Source organism: Anopheles coustani, chromosome X, assembly GCF_943734705.1.
Source record: "Anopheles coustani chromosome X, idAnoCousDA_361_x.2, whole genome shotgun sequence".
In the NCBI taxonomy this organism is placed as follows: domain Eukaryota; kingdom Metazoa; phylum Arthropoda; class Insecta; order Diptera; family Culicidae; genus Anopheles; species Anopheles coustani.
In genome coordinates, this window is record NC_071290.1 from 4,344,574 (window position 1) to 4,365,908 (window position 21,335).

Here is a 21,335-nt window from a genome sequence, read left to right on the forward strand (position 1 = left end):
TCAAATAACATTGATGAATTAAAAAGATGGAAAAACATTAATGCTAACGGTTGGCGCTGGTAGCATGTTAGGACTGTTCCATCGGTTCGACCGCTGGTGGTTGTCGGCCTTCCGCACACTCTTTTGGTGCGCCGGTTGGTTGCTCGCCAGCATCACCATCGTCGTTCCGACCGTTTTCCTCCTTGAACGATTTAAGAGTTTCGCGCTGCGACTGGAGCAACTGCAGCAACTGCTCGCGCAGCGAGTCGTTCTTCTGCTCGATGATGTCCAGGGCGGAGCTAAGCGAATCGAGGCTCTCGTTGATCGAGTGGAACTCTGTGTAGGGAGACGGTTTTGGGACTTAATATTGTCACCGTTCGTACAGCAGTTACAGGACCTCCCGTTGAGTACACTTACCGGCGCTGGAAGGATCCAGCTCGCCCAATTCGTCCAGCTCCTCGTCGGCAGAGGCATCACTAGCGTCGGTCGCCTGCTCCGCGTCCGACGAAGCGACGTCCGTGGTCGATGCAGTGGGTGCCCGCTTTGTTTCTTTTGGCTCTGGTGGCATTCTTGTGGTTGATTGTGCTGTTGTTGCTTGCGTTTGTAGGATGATCACTCCAACCGTACAAATGTGATTCGAGTAACTGAAACCCCTGATCACCTGACTGTTTTCGGTACCGTGTTTTGATTTTCGTTTGCTGGGTTTCACTATTGTTTTCACTCGCTCTAGCACTGTCAAAACAATCCAGCAACCAAGGGCATTGTATGTAGCAGGTCCGCTTTTTCAAATTAGTAAGCATTACAAATTATCTACTACATTTGATTAGAAAAAAATGTGTGTATTGAACGATTTTGACTAAACATGGATTGTCTGCCGGATGGCTGGCAATTTTATTCGTTTCCAAGATAAACGCATAGAGCTCTATGTCTCCAGGTTAGCTTGCAAAGGCCCAGGGCCTCGCTGAAGAAAAAAAAAGAAGAGTCAAAGTGCTGCAGTCAATCCTCACAGATATAGAAGATGAAGAAAAGTGCACTATCTTGAGGAAAACTATCGACTCATCTATTTAAATACGCATGGGTATTTAAAATTTAAAACCCAAACAAGGTGAATTAGTTATTTACTCCGTTCTAGTAACCTTGCCAATCCAAGATGATTAGATACTGAATATACCATTTTTCTGAAATGAAATCAGCTGGTGTTTACCTAGTGTTGTTTGTGGAAATTGAAAAATTGTGTGTGTCATAACATAAATACGTCCCGATACTTCCCAATTTCAGGGCCAAACTCCACCCTGAATCATAAGTGCATCTTTCATTCGTGAATAACTTCGCGCAATGCATAAGCTTAACTGGTAGGTGTTGTTTGTACAAACTGCATCAAGCAAATTGCTCATGTTACGAGTATGTATCCGATGTTACTAGCTCATACTGTGTCATATATTTGACTGATTATCTTGGAATGTTCCCTTTCCCTAGCAGTTACGGTCCGATGCACTCTACGCTACACGTAATCAAGCTGTACAAGACAGTACACGATACCTCTTTGTTCACAACGCCATTTCATTCGCGCGGAAGCGCCCGTCTGCTGTCCGGAAAAACGGTCCAATTTAAACTCTTTGTGAATGACATCATGGAACTACCAATTTCGTACGATCGCAGAGCTTCTAGAATGCCTCGCCAGCGCAAGAACACTCAAAGAACAGGAGGCAAAGATTCAGAAGTTTTTCAGCGATTTTAAACAGCACCGGAGCACAGCACAGGTACAGTTTCTTCGTTTGTAGTTCGTGTGCGGTATAGGCCTTTTCATATCTGCAACTACCTACTTTTGTAGTCCATAGATTTTGTATTTTTGTATGGATATCTTTCGTGTAAGATACCGAATCACTGGCAATTTCCAGAAAGTTGTTTGTGTTGTGCGTACAATGTTTTCAAAACTGTCACATGGATGTTAAAAATTTAAAGATGATTGTTTCGGACGTGGCTGCTGGTAGCATTTTATGTAAACCCCTTCACGTGAACCATTTAGTAATGTCCCATATTCCGTTTGCAGGACTTTGAGGCACCATCGATCTATCCCGTGCTGCGGTTGCTCGTGCCCGAACTTGACCGCGAGCGAAAGTCGTATGGATTGCGAGACAAGATGCTGGGGGAGGGGTACGTGCGAGCCTTGTCACTCGATCGCAAGAGCGACGAGGCGATCCGGCTCCTGTCCCATCGGTCAGCCGGTGCAGATCTCGCTGACCAGCTCCTCCCATTGCTCCGGGGTCGCTGCCCGGATCGGGGTAGGCTGAGCGTGGCGGAAGTGAACAATCGGCTGGATGCACTAGCGAACCAACCTGCCAAGGGTGTGGAAGCCGAGCTGAGCTATCTGATTGAACACTGTTCGCCGCTGGAACATCGCTGGTTGGTGCGCATCGTGCTACGCAAACTTCGACTCGGCGCACTGACCGCCAGACGCATCCTGCAGCAGTACCATCCGGATGCGCCCACCATCCTTGACTACACGGGCAACCTTAGCAACGTGGTGCAGCAGTTAGAGAATTCGCCGGAGGGTAATGACATCACACTGCCGACGCCCGCCGCCGAGTCTTCCATTCGGCTGTTTCACTTCATCAAACCTATGCTGTGCCAGAGGCTGGAGCTGCCACGGGTCGGAGCGCTGCTGACTCGTCACACTTTCTGGCTCGAGACGAAGATGGACGGTGAGCGATTCCAGGTACTGAATACTGTTTAAAAATGTTTGTAGTAACAACCAAACAAACACACAGTAATGCAAACATCCGTAGGCCTGAGGCCATCACACACTCTTTGTAATTTTATATATCCTGTGACTAAGGTGTAGCATTGTTCCCGTTGGGCTTGACCAATTGCAGATTCACAAAGATGGCTCCCGGTACCGGTATCTGTCACGCAACGGGGTGGACTACAGCGAGACGTTCGGCTCGACAGCCGACCAGCTCGATGGTACGTTGACGCCGATGTTGGCGCAGCTGCTGCAGGAAACCGTCGTCTCGGTGATTCTCGACGGCGAGATGATGGTGTTCGACCGGCGCACGCTGCGCTTTCGGGACAAGTGCGACGGCGGGGCCGACGTGAAGGCGCTACGGCCGGGCAATGGTGAGCTGCGGGCATGCTTCTGCGTGTATGACGTGCTGCTGCTGAACGGGACGCCGTGCACCGAAATGCCGTACGCGGAGCGAGCGGCACTGCTCGGGACGGTGTTCGTGCGCGAACAGGTCGGGTTCGTGGTGCGCTGCAGGAGGGAGCAGGTGCGCGACGCCCCACACCTGGTGCAGCTGCTGAACGAGGCCATCGATGCGCAGCAGGAGGGTGTGGTACTGAAGCGCGAGGACGCACCGTACCGGCCGAACCGACGGGCCGGTGGCGGCTGGTACAAGATCAAGCCGGACTACATCGCCGGTCTGGTGACCGACTTCGACCTGGTCGTGCTGGGCGGCTACTACAACGTGCACCGTTCGGCCGTGAACGTGCTGGTCGTCGGTGCGATGGACGACGCGGGCCACTATCTGCCGGTGGTGAAGGTTTCCATGGGCCTATCGCATGCGCAGTGGACCGACCTGAACCGCTCGTTGCGTCCACACTGGCGGGAGGAAAAGCGCGGCACGACGGGGAAGGAAGGACCGGTGCGCTGGGGCCGTTCCGGTCCACCGGATGTGAGCATCGACCCGGCTGCCTCGATCGTGCTGCAGCTGAAGGGATCGGAGCTGGTACGCAGCGAGTCATACGCCGCTGGATACACCATCCGCTTCCCGCGCATCGTCGCCATCCGCAGCGACAAGCCGCCCACCGAGGTGTGCCAAGTGGATGAACTAAAACAGCTGGCCACCGCGGCACAAGATCCTAAGAGCATCGTCGAAGGGGACGCGTCCCGGAAATCGTTTAAGCTCGCGAGCGGACACGTAACGCTTGAACATTTCATGCCAGATTCATCGAAACCGGGCCCAAGCGGTGGCCGACGGAAGAAGCTAACGGTCGCCACAACCGTCGGAGCGGGGAAGGACACCGCGGCTGAAGGGGGTATCCTCGCGGGGCGCGATATTTGCGTGATGGGCGGGTTCCCTGGCTGCGCTGAGATTCGTGAGCTGGAAGCGCTGGTGTGCCGGCATGGGGGTCGTGCCGTGGCCAATCCCAGCGGCAACACGTTCGCCATCGTGGTGACCAGCGGTAGGGAGACGTCGTTCAAGGTGCGCAAGTACATCGAAACCGGACGCTACGACGTGGTCCGAGCCGACTGGCTGCTGCGTGCGACGACCAGCGACGTTGGCCGCCTCGAACCCTTCCGCCCGTCCGACATGCTAGCCCGCACCGAGGCCACCCGACTGGCGCTGGCCGAAGCCTACGATCGATACGGCGACTCGTACACGCGCCCCGTCAGCCCAACCACCTTGACGGCGCTCCTGAACCACGACGCCGGCGGTATTTGGAACGGCGTCCACCTTACCGAGCGCGAGCTGGTTCTCGCCGAGCGGACGCTGCTCGGACCGGGCACCGCTCGCGGTCGGCGTCTTTTCCGTGGCCTAACCGCCCGGCTCTACCTGCCGCCACCCGGGGCCCACACCGAGGGAGCGCCGGTAGCAGTGGGGAACCTGCGGGCCCGACGTGAGATGCTGCGTTTCGTGGGTCAAGGTGGCCGATGGCTGCGCGACACCGTCGCGGGCCCGGTGACGTACGTCTTCTGCCAGGCCGGAGCAACAGACGATGAGCGAACCGTGCGGCGCTGGTTGAAGAACGTTGCCGCGGGAGGTGAGGGGCAAGAGCCCGACGACCCGGTGCCGGTGCTGAGTGTCGAGTGGATCGGTAAGTCGCTCGAACGAGAGCAGCTGTGCGACGTGAAGGATTTTTTACTTTCGAACTCACCTAACTAACTAACTAAAGCCGAAACCAAAGCATTTGATTGTATCGGAACATGTCAATTTAATACGTGTGATTTGAACCCATCTAGTATGACACATTTGACTCATGAAGGGCTTACTTGGTCTCGGTTGGAAATCGAACCCACCAGCCGTCAAGATGGTGAGCTTCGGTGGCCTTAGGCTGATTTTCTAAACCGGAGCTACCACTCGGCTGTCGCGGACTCGTGAATCACCTCATTATCATCAAATAAACAAAATCATCATTTCCTTATTTATTTTATATAGAATAGTAGATTATACGCGGGGTCCGCGACAACCGAGCGGTAGCGCCGCTTCGAAAATCGGCTCATGAGCGCCGGGGCTCACCACCTCGACAGTGTGGCTTCGAATCCCAACCGAGACCAGATTCTTCCCTGTAGGATAGGACTGACTATCCACGTACACATAGGGTAAACAGTCTAAACGGGGCAGGTATGACCAACAAGGTCGCTATGCTTAGAAGAAGAATAGTACAACATATGTGGCTGAAAAGGGTGTTACGCCGATTAGAAAACCGACACACAAGCATCAACTCGCGTCCTCGATGGGGTGGGCTCGAATCCGAGATGGGACCCCCCCCTCATATACCAATATACCCCCTTTACATACATTATATTACCAATGCTTTCTCCATGCTTTTACATAACCCGCTTGAGTATTGATTAACATTGATTAACCTTCATCTGTTCCACCAAAGAAACCTACGTAAACGTTCAAACTGATTTTAAACTGACTGACGGGTAGCCCATAAATTTGGTATTGGAGATCTCGTTTTCATTGAAGGTTATGGCATTACGGACATTGAGCGTCTAATATTGAACGGTGCGGAGAAACTAATGCGGGCTAATAAAGTGCAATATGCTTACTCCAGTAATGCAATGATTAAAATCTTAAGTAGTTCCAACTTAACCCAAAGAAATTTAAGAAAAATCGAAAGAAATAGCATGTTTGTCTCGGTTATCGTTCAACAGAACCCTCACTAACTAAGTTTGAACATACCATTGCGAAAACTATGCGGTTGGAAATAGTTATTACCTATTTATAACCCCTATACAGTTATAACCTTTTTTATGCCGGGAAATGTTCATCGCGCTGCGCGTGCGTTGACCCTTCCTTAATAATAGGAACTAATACGGACGGTGTTAGAATAATAAAATTAAAAGGCAAATAAAGTGTTACATTTTTACTGTAGCTGGTTCATTGCAATTCGATGAGCAAAAAAGAATAAGAGAAAGCAGGAGGTAACGAGTGGCGTTCGGTAGTTGGAGTTTTCCATTTGATTGATGTATTACAATAAAAGAACACAGAAGCGAAAAAAAACAATGGGTTTGTGGAACAAACGCTAATAAATCATGTTCTTGTGTATCTCTTCACCTATGAATCACACGCTCTCGCACACACACGCACACACACACACTCTCACATCAGGAAGTTATGAAAAAAGTTAGATTTCAAATTTATTCAAATGTTTTTCTGTTTGTTTAGGGTTTAATCTCTGCAATGTCATTCGGTTTGTATAGCATTAGTCAATATCATCATCATACTCGCATCTCGACTGGTTTGTTTAGTTTCTTCATTTGTATGCTCGCATCCTAGGTTCGTTTCCTTCCACCTTTCTCGTTCACTTGCTGTTCTCTGATGTGTATTATTTTGTAGTATATATATATTTTGTATTATTTTATATATATAGTATATGCAGAGAACACACAACTTTTCTCTCTAACTTTTTTCGTTCTTCCCCCAACCGGATACCTTTCTTGCGGCCGGAGAAGTTTCTTGTCGACTCTCGCTGTCCGCCCACATCACCCCCTCGCGCCACGCCGCACCATCTGTTTTCGTTGATCGTTGACGAAATGAACCTTTTCTCAGGATAAATTTCATCTCCTTTTTTTCCTTTTCCTTGGCTCCTTGCGTTTGTTCATATTGCTTCTAAACTTCGAGCGCCCGGTTTTTGAAAGACTTTCATTCAATGAGCTTCTTGTATTCAAATCCTCGGGCAAAAATGGGTGCCAGGATTAACAAAATAAACCACGTTTTGAAGTGCGTGGCAAATGAACTAGTACAAAATAGTCATTACGAAACAAATCCTTTTCACGACAAAAGTTCGTGGTACTATTAGGTTCTTGCTCGTGTTTTCATGTGTGGCCAAAACCAAAAGAATTTGAAATATTGCGGTGTCCCGGCGACCTCGAGTTCCAACGAAAGGTGTACGCTTCGGATGGAAACTAACGCTAATTTGCTTACTGCTAGAATTTAGTGTAAATAGTACGGATTATGCTCCGGATGTTTGATGGTCGGTCCAGAAACGCGACACGCTACTCCGCCCTGAAGAATAAAGCCCATCCAGAAGGAGTGCGATGTAATTCAGAAGGCGTTGTGGGTTGGTGAAAGAAGAATTAATGGAAACGATGACCTAAAGCTATTGCCTAACCACTGGTTGGGGTACTACCGCTAAATAATAAACTTTTACAAACTGAAGCATTTCGTTTGCGAAACCGGAAGGAGGCTTACTATCGCTAGCCAGCATCGATATCTCTCGGGGTTTCCCGGGAACTGCCTTAACAGCGCGACGAGTCGCAAAAAAAAGTAGCAGAAAACCGCATTTTTGCGCATTTTGCAGCTTTTGTAGTTCAATGGATGGTAAGACACACACACACTTGCGCCCAGCGCATTATAAACACCGTAAAATGACAAAAAAAGGTGTGTAAAGTGTGTATTTACATGTCTCACCGGGGACATGGGACTAAATAATTCGTACGCCAAGGAGAACAAAACCCTGACCATCCTAATTCATTGTGGCGAATTCAAAATTCAAGTGTCCAAAAGGCTGGAGGAAATGTAAGAAAAAAGTGAAAGAAAGGCGAACTGGTGGCGGGGTTGTGGTAGACGGCGTGGCGCGTGCAAAACAGGATGAAGTGTGGTGGGGTGATCCTTCCTGAATGTTGTAGAGAACATTGCTCTTTCTCGTTCTTTCCGTCCCACTAGTGTTCGTTTTTCTGAGCCCTCACTCGGTTACTCTCACACGCACGCTCACGCATACACAAACACACCCGCGCAAGCGACAACACGCTTAGTACACCAGATTCTGGCCTCCGCTGCCACCGCCCGCCGGCTCTTTAAGTGGGCTGTCGACATCGGCAGTCTGGGGAGGAACCTGAGGGCGACCACCGCTGCTGTTAGCACCGTCGTCGCCGCTCTGCTGCTGCTGCTGCTGCTGCTGGCTGCCCTCCTCGGGGTTGCCGCCGCCATCCACGTCGCCCGGTTGGTTCGATTGCTTCGGCGGTTCCAGCTCGCACTTCAGCTCGACCTGCTTCGGCTCGTCGCCCTCCTTTTCCGGCAGCACGGTGATGCGCATGTCGGCCAGCTTCTGCAGCAGCCCCTCGGCCTGCTGCTGCTCGTCCTCCGGGCCCCCTTCGCCGCGCTTCGAGAAGATCAGCAAGCACTTGCCGTACCGGCCCTTGCTAATCTTGCACGGGTAGCAGTCGCGCGCGCGCAGCTCTTCCTTGAAATCCTTGAAGCGCACCGAGTACATGTTCGACACGCGGATGCGAACACCGCCTAGATGGTGCTGCGGTGCCCGCCGACGCCGCTGGCCACCATCCTCGGCGCCACCATCACCGCTGCGCTGATGCTCCCGATCGCCACCACCACCACCGCCGCTGCCGCCACCGCCGCCGCCGCCGGTGGTACGCTGTTTACGGCGCCGCCCGCCGGCCGGCCGAGTGTGGTGGTTTTTGTTGACGTTCTCATCGTTTTGTCCCGGTTGGCGCATGACATTCCGCAAGTTCGGGTCCGGTGACGCGTCGTCGTGGGGTCTGGCGTAATTGGGTACTTTCCATCTTTTGCGCCTGCCACCTCCCGCCTGGCCGTTTCCGTCTCCGCCACGCTGCTGCTTGCCACCGCCCTGCTTCTGCTCGCCGCCCTCAGCGCCTTCGGCACCACCGCCGCCGCCCCCACCGCGACCAAAACCTCCCCGACGGCGACGATTTTGCTGACGGCGCTGGCCGTCACCGTGTGGCTTGCGGTAAATCTCGACGTCGGTGTCCTCTCCCTTCAGCTCGATATCCTGGCCCTGTGCCTCCAGGCGCTCCTTCAGCTTCTTCAGCACCCGCACCACCTCGAGCCGGCGGGAGGACAGCAGACCCCACTGGATGCCGGCGGCGCGCATTTCCGGACGGGTCGGGCGCAGGATGCGCGTCGGCGTTACGATCAGATCGATGCTAAAGTCGACGTATGTGAACAGGTTGTCCGGCAGCGGCCCGTACACCTGCTCGTCCGCGACCGTCGTCGCGATTACCGTATGTGGCCGGATCACGCCCAGGTCGACTAGGATCCCAATCTCCAGGTCCACGTACCCGTTGCCCTTGCCGATGCGCTGCCCGGCTTCGGTCACCGCAACGCACCCGACCACGATCATGTCCAGCGGCTCCGCTTGATCGATACCTGCATACGTACAAAAGTTGGAGAAAAACGTGCCGGTTAGTGCTTCGAATATTTTCCGTTCCCATCCATCTTAACATTTCTTTTCAACAGCTTGTAAGAAGCTGAGTTTTACGCGACTGAAAATGTTTGAATTGCGTTTTGAACATCAAGAAAATGGCCAACATGTCGTGCAAAACAATTTCAATGACATGTTCTTTGTAGCCTAACCTGAACAATAACATTTTATCGCGATATGTTTAGGAATGTTAAGATAAGTTATTCGTTATTTCTACCAACGTCAGCTGATTCGTAATTGATCTTGGATCATTCGGAATATACTTTGAAGATTAAGTTTTACTTACAATCATCTATGTTGCGGTATGATCGGATCAAAATTGAATGCCATATCGAATTTAGGTCAGCGCATGTGGCAAAAGCGTTTTACGAATGATTGGTTGGACAAAAAAAACAAAACAAAGCATCCACCATGCGGTAGTTGGTGGTTGTTTTGCGTGCTCATTCGAACGTGCATAGTGGTGCAGATAACGGGAACGTTAACGGCACAGGTGATAGTGGCGTTGTTCCCGATTTCCTTTCATTGCCGCTCCAAAGCTTGGTCCAAATAAGTACACTCGCTGTTTCGAACCTAAACTGCACGGACGCAGTGGTGGAAATAATCGAATACCGTATCGTCCCCATCGATTTACTATCTCCGCTCCGTTGGGGTTGATAAAAGATTGAAACAACATGCGAAATCAAACAGTAAACTGCTTCGCTTGCAGTTTGCGTCGGAAACAAAACAAACATCGTTAAAGTCCTCATTCCAAGACGGCGGAGTCGCGGTGCATACACGCTCAAGCTTCTCATTCATCGTGTCAGTGGTCCTGCTTACCAAGTTCTTCGTATGTTTCCTCGCCGGCGAGCATTTTGACGATGCGTTTCTGTTCCGCCAACGGTACCTCGTCCACATTGCAAGGCTTAATCTTTGCGTACAGGTAGTCGGACTTTTGCGAGGGTGCGACGAACAGCGTTTTGCCGGCCTTTAGCGCCTGCAGCTTCACCGCCTCCTGTGCCAGATCGATGTTCACCTTTATGGATTCTGCAAGCACCGGAAACAATGGGAAATAATCAAACAACTCGTTAAAATAGAGGAACATCGTTGAACGTTCGACGATGGTGTGCTCTACGTACTCGCATCTTTAAACTCGTTCGTCTGGGCCAAGCGCTCGGCACAGAGATCCGCCTCCGGAAAGTATGGTATCTTTCTGTTGATATGATTGCTCGGGCCAGCGGGGTCCTGGGAACGCTTTTGCATCGTCATCCATGCATCACGACGATAGAAGCGTTTCGAGATTTTTTCCGGCACTGAAATGTACAAATCGTAGACAGCAGAGATGTTAGCAAAAGAACGCAACAACTAGTCAGCTGCTGCGGGAGAGCAAATTTAGGAAAAATAATTGTACAACTTGAGGTTAACAGTTCGAAATTCAAGCAGACGGTGTAACGAAAAACAATCCCTGCTACACACAGCTTCCCCCCGCGCCAGTTGATTGCTGGGAAAGGGGCCCCATTTTCCGAGGCCCTTTGTAGGTTGGTTGATAGTGGAGACGGCAGATTGTAGGTGAGATCGCTTCCTCTTGGATCGTTCGGACTTGGACAAATTTGATTGTGTGTGATCGTAAAAATTTGTTGATTGAAGAGAAGACACACACGCCGGGGGCCGCTTTCCTACCATCTTTCCGAGGCAGTGCAGTTGCTGTCGGGCGGTTCACAGTTGGCTGTTCTCTGCCGGCTAACAGTTTTTACTTTTAATGTAACAGAGTTATACTAAAATACAAGTAACAATTGTCACTGTTTACATGGATTGTCTTATTTAAAATGTCTTTTGTTTTTCAATGAGTCATATTCGCCCCAATTTACTAGAAATAATGTGTTTTAACCTCTATTTTAAAAAACCACACCAAACACACATACATGTATCGTAAACGGCCGGCGAAAGGCTGGCGGCAAGTGGAAACCGAAATTAATAAAACATTTCCGTCCGCGTTCCATGTCCAGTGCACACTAAATTTAGAAGCTAACGTGCTTTTTCCTCTACGGGATGATGATGATGGGTGGGATGATGGTGTTCATTTCTTGCAGCACACGTACGAAAGTAACAATTCCAAATATAGGTGACGGTGCAGAACCAAGTCGCCGGGGGGAGAAGGAAGGGACCGGAAAAGGTTGCCAGCGGTATGGTAGATGGTGCTGAATAATAATATTGTGAAATAAGAGAGCCAATAATTAAGTGATACCGTCACCACCCTACACACCCTCGCCCGCTAGACCTGTCAGTCCTCCTATCGACAAAACTGTCAACGGGTGATCGTGAAGGGCCGGCCGCCGGGAGGATTGTGTGGCGCCGGCGGAGCCACTTGCAGCAAGTGCACTTGTGCAGTTGTGCCCAAGAGAACACCATTATTGCGCGGTGCTATTTCGGGGAGATTGCAGTTTTCTGCGGCAAGTCCTCGTGTGCAAACACAAACACACATGTGAGTATCAAGAAAAACGACCCTCTACACACGCACGGATCGGGGACTTTCAGTCCTCGTGCTCTCATCTCGCGTTACAATCCGATTTTTATTTCATTTTCGAAATAAAAATGGTGGCAAACGCGGGAAGGGTAAAAGTGGAAAGTGGCCGGCCAAAAAAAAAAAAAAAGGAGAGGTGAAAACAAATACAACAACCTCGCGCGCGCAAGGTGTATTTCGCGACCTGATTAATCGGAAGTGAAAAGTGCGCTGCCGTTGGATGACGATCTCTACACATCATCGCATACGCGCGTCCGCGGAGACACGTGTGTCTGTTCTCTGTGTACGTGTACCCTTTGAGCGTGTGTATCTGCACACGCGTTTGCTTCGTGGTTCGCGCTGCCAAAGTGCAGTTAATAAAATGGAACTTGCAAGTTTTCTCATCAACCCGCGAGCTGAAACACATACAGATACGAACACCGGAACGTATAAGATGATTTGATGCGGTGTTTCGAGATAGGGATGCAACCTTCGCGATCAGTGAAGGGTGGTGGAGATGAACGAGCGAGGAGTTGGGAAAAGGGCCCAGGGGTTTTTCGCCGCACTTCGAACAGCGGGAATAGAGGCAGGTTGGTTTGAATGGTGTGCGATGCAAAACGTTCTTACGAATATGAGATCACTCCCCTCAGCCGGCCAGATGGCCACCGAGTGTGCGCGCACACAACGAACATGGCGCATGGCGTAGGAATGTGCGCAGGGTACTACTGCTAGTGGCCACCGGAAGGGCGCGGTGGCGGGGATAACACCACATACACACATGCCGGAGGATAAAAACGATGTTTTTCCAACACCCACGGTGTCATGTTCTTCGCTGGGGTTGACATAACTTGCAGACGATGACATCAACAGCACATAGAAGAGGCAAAAAACCCGCAACATACACAAGGAAGAGCACACCTGAATTGCTCAGAGGTCTGGATGATGGTGTGAAGAGAGATGTGCTTAAACGCCGTATTTATGTTTCAGCTAAAATTCAAGTTATCATCCGATATTTGTTGCAAAGCGGAAGAGGGATTTTCCTGCCTTCCGGGCTCGAGCCTGCGATCACACAAACCGATTTTGCACCCGGTGTGTACATCGCGTGCGTGTCATCCTCCGAGCTGATGAGGAATAGAGGCCAACTGGAGCGAGTTGGCTCCGTGGTGGTTCACTTCCGCCGGTGCTGGACTGTCTTCAGCTGAGACGAACGAAGAAACGTGCTCACCCCGGCGATCCGGCCCAGTGAGATGAAATCACGCAATATGCCGCAGCGAATATGAGTAAACTGTCGTGTGCAACCACACTCGGCGAGGCATGCAAGCGCTCCGCAGTTGTGTCCGGCGTCTCTGTTTGTGTGCGCGCGCACATCTTGCGCGTTACCGCTGGATGACGGAAAGAATGGAGGAAGCTGCTTACTTGAGGTGTTCGAGTAAGAGCGCACTGATTAGAGATCGCAAGTTTTTAGCAAACCGATCGCCAATAGTTTGCAGTTTGATTAAGGATCGCCAGATAAACTATTGAATGAAATTATTGAAGTGATTTCACATTTTACAAAGGAATTTATCATTTCGATCGAAAAATAAGCAGGAACAATATTGATGGACCATCAAATCTATTCAAGTAAACTGGATAACTTTCATCGGGCGAGCAAAAGAATGTAAAATTATTTGACCTAATGAACCAATGAGTTTTGGATTGCTACTAGAGGATAAATAAACGAAAGACAAAAAAGACCCAAGTAATATTAAACAATTGAATCCAGTCGATAATCCCTAAATATGATGGAAAATTAATTTCGAATATTCACCATCGGTATATGTATCTCCATTAGCAATTGTAATTCATTAGATTTTCAAAACAAGAGCAGAACTAAATCAAAGTTTTCGTGATAAATCAAAGCGATTTTTTTAATATGAAGAAATACTGGAAAAAATAGTTCAGGCTTTTTTAATACTTTTTTTAACCAAAAACTATGCAGTGACAAGGCAATATATTTCCAATAACCACCAATTAGGTATTGATAGTATTTTTTAAATCAACTGGATACATTCTTTATTCCTTTGCTCGCAATTACATGACCGCTGTTGCTGCTTTTGGCGCGCCTTCTATCGGGTGTGCAAAAGCAGCAAACGGAAGGAAGGAAGGCAAAGAAAAAATATTCCGGTGTAATCCCGAAAATAAGCATGATTTCACCCGCGACGACACGCTGCTCCAACGCAACGGAGAAAACTTCCCATTTTGAGCATGTGTGTGAGGTGAGCTGGGTGAGCAGTGAGCCATTCAAGAACAGCCCGCGTGAGCAAAACGGCCGACCTGTGTACGGTATCCGCACTAGAGGTGTGTACCCCTAAATCTAGTATGATTTTCCCATTTAGTTCGAATTGAATAAATTATCCTTTCACCACATTGGGGAGGGATTGTTGTTTTCACTTTTCCCTACCCACCCTGTAACTGTTGAAGGCTTTAATGGGCGAGGGTTTTACATTTCCGAAACAGCATGACCGCAGTATTGTCTATCCTATTACAAAATGGAGTAACAAACAGTAGGACGCGTGTATAGATCCACCTCTGCTACGAGGAAAATGTAACGCTTGGTCGTGTTTAAAGGCCACAGAAACTTATTGAAAAACATTCGTGACTGTGAAGCATTTAAAACCAATAGGAGGATTTTACTTACCGGGCATTGTTTTCGGCAGTGACGCCGAGTTCTTCGGCACGTCCTCTTCCGCTTCACTGGCAACCATTTTAGATTTTCTGCCTTTCGTCCAACGCACAGAGGATGCCGCTGCTGCTGTTGCTGCTGCTGCTGCTGCTGTGGCCGATGTTCTCTCGCTGACTTATTCCTCCTTCGGTCCGCTTACTGCCGCACTCCTCTCCTGTCTCCCTTGCTCGCAACTATCCGGGTGCGTCTGCACACAACACACGCGCGTCTTTTTCGTCGGCGGTTGCAGCAGCGACGGAAAATTCCGTGTGCGCGCTGATGGCCGGAATGCTGTCCGATGCCGTAGAGGTTGGGCGAGGGGTGTGCAGTGGATGTCGATCGCTTCGGGTGTGTACGTTGAAATACAAGCGCTGAGCTCACTACGTTCCTGTATGGGGATGGTTAGAGTTACGAATCGGAAGAGATCAGATAAATATGAAGGAAACCGGAGGCTTCGTGCGGGTACTTTTCCTACAACTCAATCGGTAACTCGTTGCAAGATTCTATGGCCGTTTAAGCACACGCAAACACACACACATACACATCTAGCGCAAACGAGCGAAATAGGGTAGAGCAGCGCGTGGGGAGTGGAAGAATGACGAGGCCAATAGCCGACAATGGACCACACTATAGAATGATGGCGCCCAACATCCAAAATCAGTTGACTTTAAACGCTGGAGGTGCTACGGAAAGACACAATAGTCACCGGACACAGCAAGGCGAGGCTGAAGCGCCTTCAGGATCGCACATGCACAAACACATTCACACTCTAATACAACCGGTGTTCGGGCGCGTAAGTTTTCTCATTTAGCCACGAAAACGACCAAGCACACGCTACAACAATCGGTGCAATTGCAATGAGGGGTCGCTATTCGACGGCTCTACTTCCGTTTTACTTTCCGTACCTGATAGCTTTCCAATTTTTCCTCAATGGAATCTTCCTAGGCACGCACCAAACGGTCTATTCACATACCCCGATTGGACTGTTCGCGACGGTATGGAAAGCAGTCACCGCCGCATGTAGCGATGAGGCCAGCATCTGCCGAAAGCCGGTATAGTGATCTTCTTCTCACTTCAGCGGAGTAGTACAGAGCAAGCAAGATGAATGAAGCTCGGTAACGGTAACGGCTTCGTGTACCAACATGACGGAGTCAAATTTTTATTCCATGTCGTCTATATCATATAGTTCGCTACTCCCATCGCTGCGGAGCGAATACGTGTTTTCATTTGGGTGCAGAATTTCATCGTTATATGCTAGAAAAAGGCATGGAATTGCAATTGACAGTCCCTAATAAAAAAATAATACACAATTTCCTCTTCGAATACAACATCTCATATTAGAATATTATATGTATATATCATATTACCAAATAATTTTATTTCTGGTGCCAGCACGGGGAACTAACACGCACCTTGGTTAGGTTGACATCCGGCGCTCGTATCTCAGCAGCAGTTGAAGCAAAGTGATTACTATCCAGGTGGGTTCATCCCGAACAAGTCGCCTTGATTTTATTACAAAACTAATGGAAATTTTCGACCACCCGGTTGACAGAAATTTAAATTGTTGCTGCCATTATGTAGTTCCAGCAAGAGTTTCAGTAATCTGCCATTTAGAAACTTGCTGTAACTACATGACAGCGGCAAAAAATTTGAATTTGCGAGACACACGATTGCCTCGCGATGGCCATCAGATTATGGTAGGCGATACTGCGACCTTAGTTAAGTTAACTTAAAAGTACAGTTGGTCCCCGCAGTACGCGAATGTTTGGGACCGAACGCAATAGCGTATATCGAATTTTCGCGTATTGCGGATTTCCTCTGCCATATCGTTTATACCTCATATTGAAGAGTTGACACTGAGAGGAAACCGCTTATTTAACATATCTTTTATCCAAATAACTAATAAGTGTTCCATTTCTTGTATTGCATAATTATATCTCTGTTAAAAAGTGCATATTAAAAACTTCATTTTACCAAAACAAAGTAAAATTGACAAATCAGAACTCGAGCAACGCTATGAGCTGTCAGTTTTAAAAAATCGCGTATTGCGAATTCGCGTATATCGAGTATCGCGTACTGCGGGGACCAACTGTAATAGTAATCGTTTAAACTATTTCCGGTAACTTTTTTACGCATCGTTACTGGCAAACAAAACAGGGAACGATTGTCAGAAATCAATTTCAATATGGCTGCCAGGATCAAGCTTTTGAGCTCACCTTTCTTAGAACCCACCGTGAGTTGAAGCGTCAGTTCATTTCAGCTAGCGTAGCACAACGGTTCGAATTGCATTGGACAGTAATTCACAGTGACTAATCATTTCACTCGGATCTGTTTTTAGCCGTGGAGAGATCGAAAAGAAACCAGCTTCATTTAAAGTAACCAGCAGTTCAGTTCGACAATGGATTGGGTAACGCTGAACGTTGGTGGAGTAATTTACAAAACTACCCGCCTTACCTTGACCAACCGGGAACCGGCAAGCATGTTGGCTAGAATGTTTAGCACGGATCAGCCGATACCATCGGTGCGCGACGAGCACGGAGCGTACCTCATCGACCGGGACGGTGGGTATTTCCGGGCAATTCTTAACTATTTGCGCCACGGCAAATTAGTGGGTGACCAAAGCATCACCGGCATCATTGAGGAGGCAAAATTTTACGGATTACAAGGCATGCTGGATCTCATCGATATGGAGGAGACGAAAGATACGTCGCTTACTAGGATCGACGTTATCACCCTCATTGCCGGCGCACCGAGTTCGGCGGAGCTGCGCTTCCAAGGGATTGATCTTACTGGCCTCAATCTTTCGAAGTTAGATCTCCGTAACATCAACTTCAAGTATGCGTGCCTTCGGGGTTGCAATTTGACCAACGCCGATCTCAGCAATTGTTGCCTGGAGCGGGCAGACCTACAAAATGCTACGCTCGACGGGGCTAAGCTGCCTTGTGTACTGGCTAGGAACGTCAACCTGGAAGGAGCGTCGATGAAGCAGTGCAACTTTGTCGATCCCAATGGCGGCCACGCCAACTTCGAGGGCGCCAACCTTAAGGGTGCAAATCTGGAGGGCAGCTCCATGGAAGGCTTGATTCTGCGTGCCGCCAATTTGAAACACACCAATCTGAGGCACTGCATTATGACCGGGGTGAATATGGCTGCCGCTAACTGCGAGGTAAGTATTAGAAAGAGTGCGATTCCTTTACCGTCACCCGTTCAACCGCCTACCCCGGTAGTTTTTTGTGTTTTATTTTCAAATCAACAGTTGAGTGGATTGTCGTATCGACATGTAACTAATAGAATGCCTATAAAAACTCATTTCCTATCGTTTGGCCAAAGAAAGACATTTTTCAAACGAATTTAAGTAATGTTTTCGTGCACTTCAGACCAAATATCTGAAAACGGAATCTCCAATACAAAATGTATGGGCTACCCGGGTAGTCCGGTTGAACGTTAACGAAGGTAACTTTGGTTGAACAGGTGTAGGTTGAACCCGAACTAATCAAAATGGCGTTCCTCCTTTTCTCACAGGCGTGTGATTTCACTGGCAGCAACTTACACAATATAAATATAAGGGGCGCAAACCTGGATGAAGCGGTTTTGAACGAGGTAATAACGCCGCTTCACATGGCGCAAATAATATAGCCTTTAAAAATATTTTTGAACTGGCATAGTCTAAATCGGCGGGTCCTAACACGACCTACACCTCGGCACTTTTATGATGTACGATAAGCGTACATTACAATAATATGCTCAAAGTATGCTATTTCAAATCTATTTGACTTTTAAACATTAACGTATGTGTGGATGGAGTAGCAGTAGTAAGATATCTAGGTATTTAACCCCTTCACAGTCCAGCCAAGTAGAGAAAGTGGCTCAAGCAATTTTCTTTCTTTTACATTTTTGTATATTTTCCTCAGTGATGGTCAGTTTACATATGTGTTATTTGCAATGGGCAAAGCATTACAAATTCCATCCGCTTGTACGAGTTCGAGGTTCGGGCAAAACTATGAAAGGGTTAAATAATATGTGCGAATTTATTGGTACCATGCAAGTCAGTGAAATTGAAACCTACTATTTTATCCTGGGTAACAAACTACCAACAATTTAGCGAGTAATGTTTCTGATACCAGAAGTCAGAAATAACCCCGTACAAGTACAACCGTACAGGTCGTTAGTTTTTAAAATTTACCAAACTTGATCAGCCATCCATATGAAGTGAAAAGTTGCACGAGGAAACATTCCCAAACCGATGCAAACCAATGGCAGTAGCTAACTGAACTTAATAATAATAATCGCCCCATCGGGGTAAATATGTTCCTTGTTCAGGTGCAGATATCGTACAACTATTGTATTAACATAAAATGAGAGGAAAATATTAGGTTAACACTAGAATACAGTGCTTTGGAATCTTGCCCGAATGCTTATTAGGGGACATTTTGACCGCTCTTTTTAACACACCATAATTTCGTTTTTGAAGTAGCTTTGGATTTAAAAAAAAAACATGTTTTTTTGGTAAAAATATTCACACGTTCTCGAGATATTAAAATCGAAAAAGGTCAAAATGTCCGCTGTTTGGATTCTAGAGTTAAACATCTAGCCTGGTATTAAGATACTTGGTTAAGAGAGAGGTATTTTTGATAAAGTATTTGCCAAATAGCTTAACAAAGCCTTTGAATTGCGATAATAAGATAAGTGATCGAGATGAATAGTTTAGGAATTCAATTGAATCATGAATCCAATTTTCTAAAAAGGCAATCAATAACGAAATGGTATCAACATTAACCAATAATATCGTGTTTATGATCACCATAAGGGCTTACAATGCCTTTGTTAGTATTTTTGCTACTATAGATTTTATTAATACACTAGTTTACATACCACTTAGTAATCCCGACAGTGGTCGGACCCTCGGCTGGTCGTTTCTACAACAAACATCCAACCTTTAGCTATCATTACGGTAGATCCTAGAAAGCGACGATTTGTTGACTTGGATCGTTTGGTGTTTCAGCTTGGAGGTTTAGCGAATCAACATCAAATGGCTCACAGTGGGCTATTATTGTTTGATGTCCTACGTACACTGTCGGGGTTACTAGATGGTACGTAAACCGGTGTAAGGCGATTACGAATTGTTGATCTAGTGTGGTCTGTTTAACGTTTTCTAACAGGGGCAACCACTTAACTGTCTCGGGGTCATATGTTTTCTGCTTCGAGCGGGTTTTTCTATTCACGAAGAAAAAGAAAATATAATTGTGATGTGACTTGTGATTGAGATTTGCGGAGAACCGTCAGAACTGTTAAGGGCCTGCTACCTTTAGATGCACAGCTATCTCCTCGTCTTTGAGCGAACAGAGCCCCGTTAAGGCTGCGGTGTGTTAGAGTCATGTGGGTCTTCTGAATTGACACAGAAAGGAAGGCGAAGTAGGGCAGGCTGGCAGAAAAACGTGATTAAACAAATTCGGCGAGCACCCGAGAATATATCGTGCCTACGGTCACAACCCGCCGGCATATGATCTGATAAAAGTAAAACTTAGATTAAATTTACGTATTTTGAATTTTCAAACTAGATTTCAGTGACGAAGGGAAAAGAGAAAGGAAAAACTATTTACAATGACAATAAGTCTAACGGTATAAAACATATTTATAGCCTTATCAAGAGTACGTTTAAGCAGTAAAGTGTTATAAGGTAGTGCAAAAATAAACTCTTACACATAACGGTGCTACGCACAAACGTCAATCGTCCGAAAATGGTTGTGTGTTCCGTACAGTTTAATTCATTTACCATTGTGCCATGATGACAAGTTTCGTGTTATTGTATTATCTGCAAAGTTTTGTTAGCTTATATGTTTAATATACAACGTCCATATTACGATTGTACAGCTTCCATGAAAGTTCGGTCGGGTTTGTTAAGCAACTTTTTTGCTTTGCAATTGTTCCAAACCCCCTTTGTTGTTGACTCGGTGTTGACAGAACTTCGGTCTTAAATTTTAATCTTTAAGCTGCAGTAGGAGAGGACGGGAAGGAGGACAAGCAACCCAACAACTCGTATTCGTTCGCCACAAACGCTCGGCGAAAGCCACATTTCCACGGCACGTGTCTCGGATTCCGAACCGCTGCATGTTTGGCCAATGCACAGGGACAGGGTGAAGGCTTGGGGTTTTGTGGAGGGGGTGAATAAATAAATGAACACTGGCGATTTTGTTCCTGCGACGCCTTCGGACTGCAAGCGAAGCGACTCTCTTCAGTCACCAGTATTCGCGGAAAGGTCGTGATTAGATCACGCGAAAACACTTGTTGCAGTTGTTACTGGCTGGAGGGGGATGACATTTAACACTGTCCGGGCTGCTCGCAGGACCAAGTTTTATCCGCCGTACATTGTGATGTAAGGGCTCGTCGAACAAACACGTGCCAATAAGTTACTTCGTGTTGGCTATACTTAAATAGTTTGCTTCATTCGGCTTCGGGTAAAAGAAGACCGGATATAGTTTGCTGAGACGAGGACTCTCCTGGGAAGAAGGATGAATCAAACCTGTAGGAGAAATAGGAGAAATTAATAGAAGTCAGTTGGAGAATCAGACAAACTTAGTTATATGAAAGAAATGAATATACATCTGAAATAGTTACATCCCTAACAAAGAGCTTCCGTCGTTCGTCCCTTTTAACTCTGTGCATCCATCACATAGTCCGTTTGCCCGCATGGCCCAACGGTTGCCTGCAACTTCATGGAGCCCGATCATTTTAATTAATCAGTACATCATTAGGAGCTTCGTAGACCTC

General features: G+C 47.7%; 4 protein-coding genes across 4 annotated transcripts; 2 read left to right on the plus strand and 2 right to left on the minus strand.

Annotated features, from left to right (window-relative positions):
* Positions 1-28: 28 nt before the first annotated feature.
* LOC131268634 (UPF0184 protein AAEL002161) lies at positions 29-674 on the minus strand. The gene is made up of 2 exons (XM_058270866.1): positions 397-674; positions 29-315 (listed from the first exon to the last, which is right to left on the minus strand). Exons 1-2 carry the CDS (start codon positions 545-547, stop codon positions 68-70), a joined length of 399 nt encoding a protein of 132 aa, XP_058126849.1. The 5' UTR covers positions 548-674; the 3' UTR covers positions 29-67.
* A 229-nt stretch (positions 675-903) lies between these two features.
* LOC131268881 (DNA ligase 4-like) lies at positions 904-5,427 on the plus strand. Its single transcript, XM_058271170.1, has 4 exons — positions 904-913; positions 1,639-1,739; positions 2,030-2,695; positions 2,853-5,427. The coding sequence occupies exons 1-4, from the start codon at positions 904-906 to the stop codon at positions 4,863-4,865; spliced, it is 2,790 nt and encodes a 929-aa protein (XP_058127153.1). The 3' UTR covers positions 4,866-5,427.
* An 897-nt stretch (positions 5,428-6,324) lies between these two features.
* On the minus strand, positions 6,325-15,586 carry LOC131269667 (uncharacterized). The gene is made up of 5 exons (XM_058272150.1): positions 15,473-15,586; positions 14,544-14,955; positions 10,506-10,679; positions 10,207-10,413; positions 6,325-9,335 (listed from the first exon to the last, which is right to left on the minus strand). Exons 2-5 carry the CDS (start codon positions 14,608-14,610, stop codon positions 7,963-7,965), a joined length of 1,821 nt encoding a protein of 606 aa, XP_058128133.1. The 5' UTR covers positions 14,611-14,955; positions 15,473-15,586; the 3' UTR covers positions 6,325-7,962.
* Positions 15,587-16,965: 1,379 nt separating this feature from the next.
* LOC131268882 (BTB/POZ domain-containing protein KCTD9) lies at positions 16,966-18,806 on the plus strand. The gene is made up of 2 exons (XM_058271171.1): positions 16,966-17,733; positions 18,090-18,806. The coding sequence occupies exons 1-2, from the start codon at positions 16,966-16,968 to the stop codon at positions 18,201-18,203; spliced, it is 882 nt and encodes a 293-aa protein (XP_058127154.1). The 3' UTR covers positions 18,204-18,806.
* Positions 18,807-21,335: the final 2,529 nt, after the last annotated feature.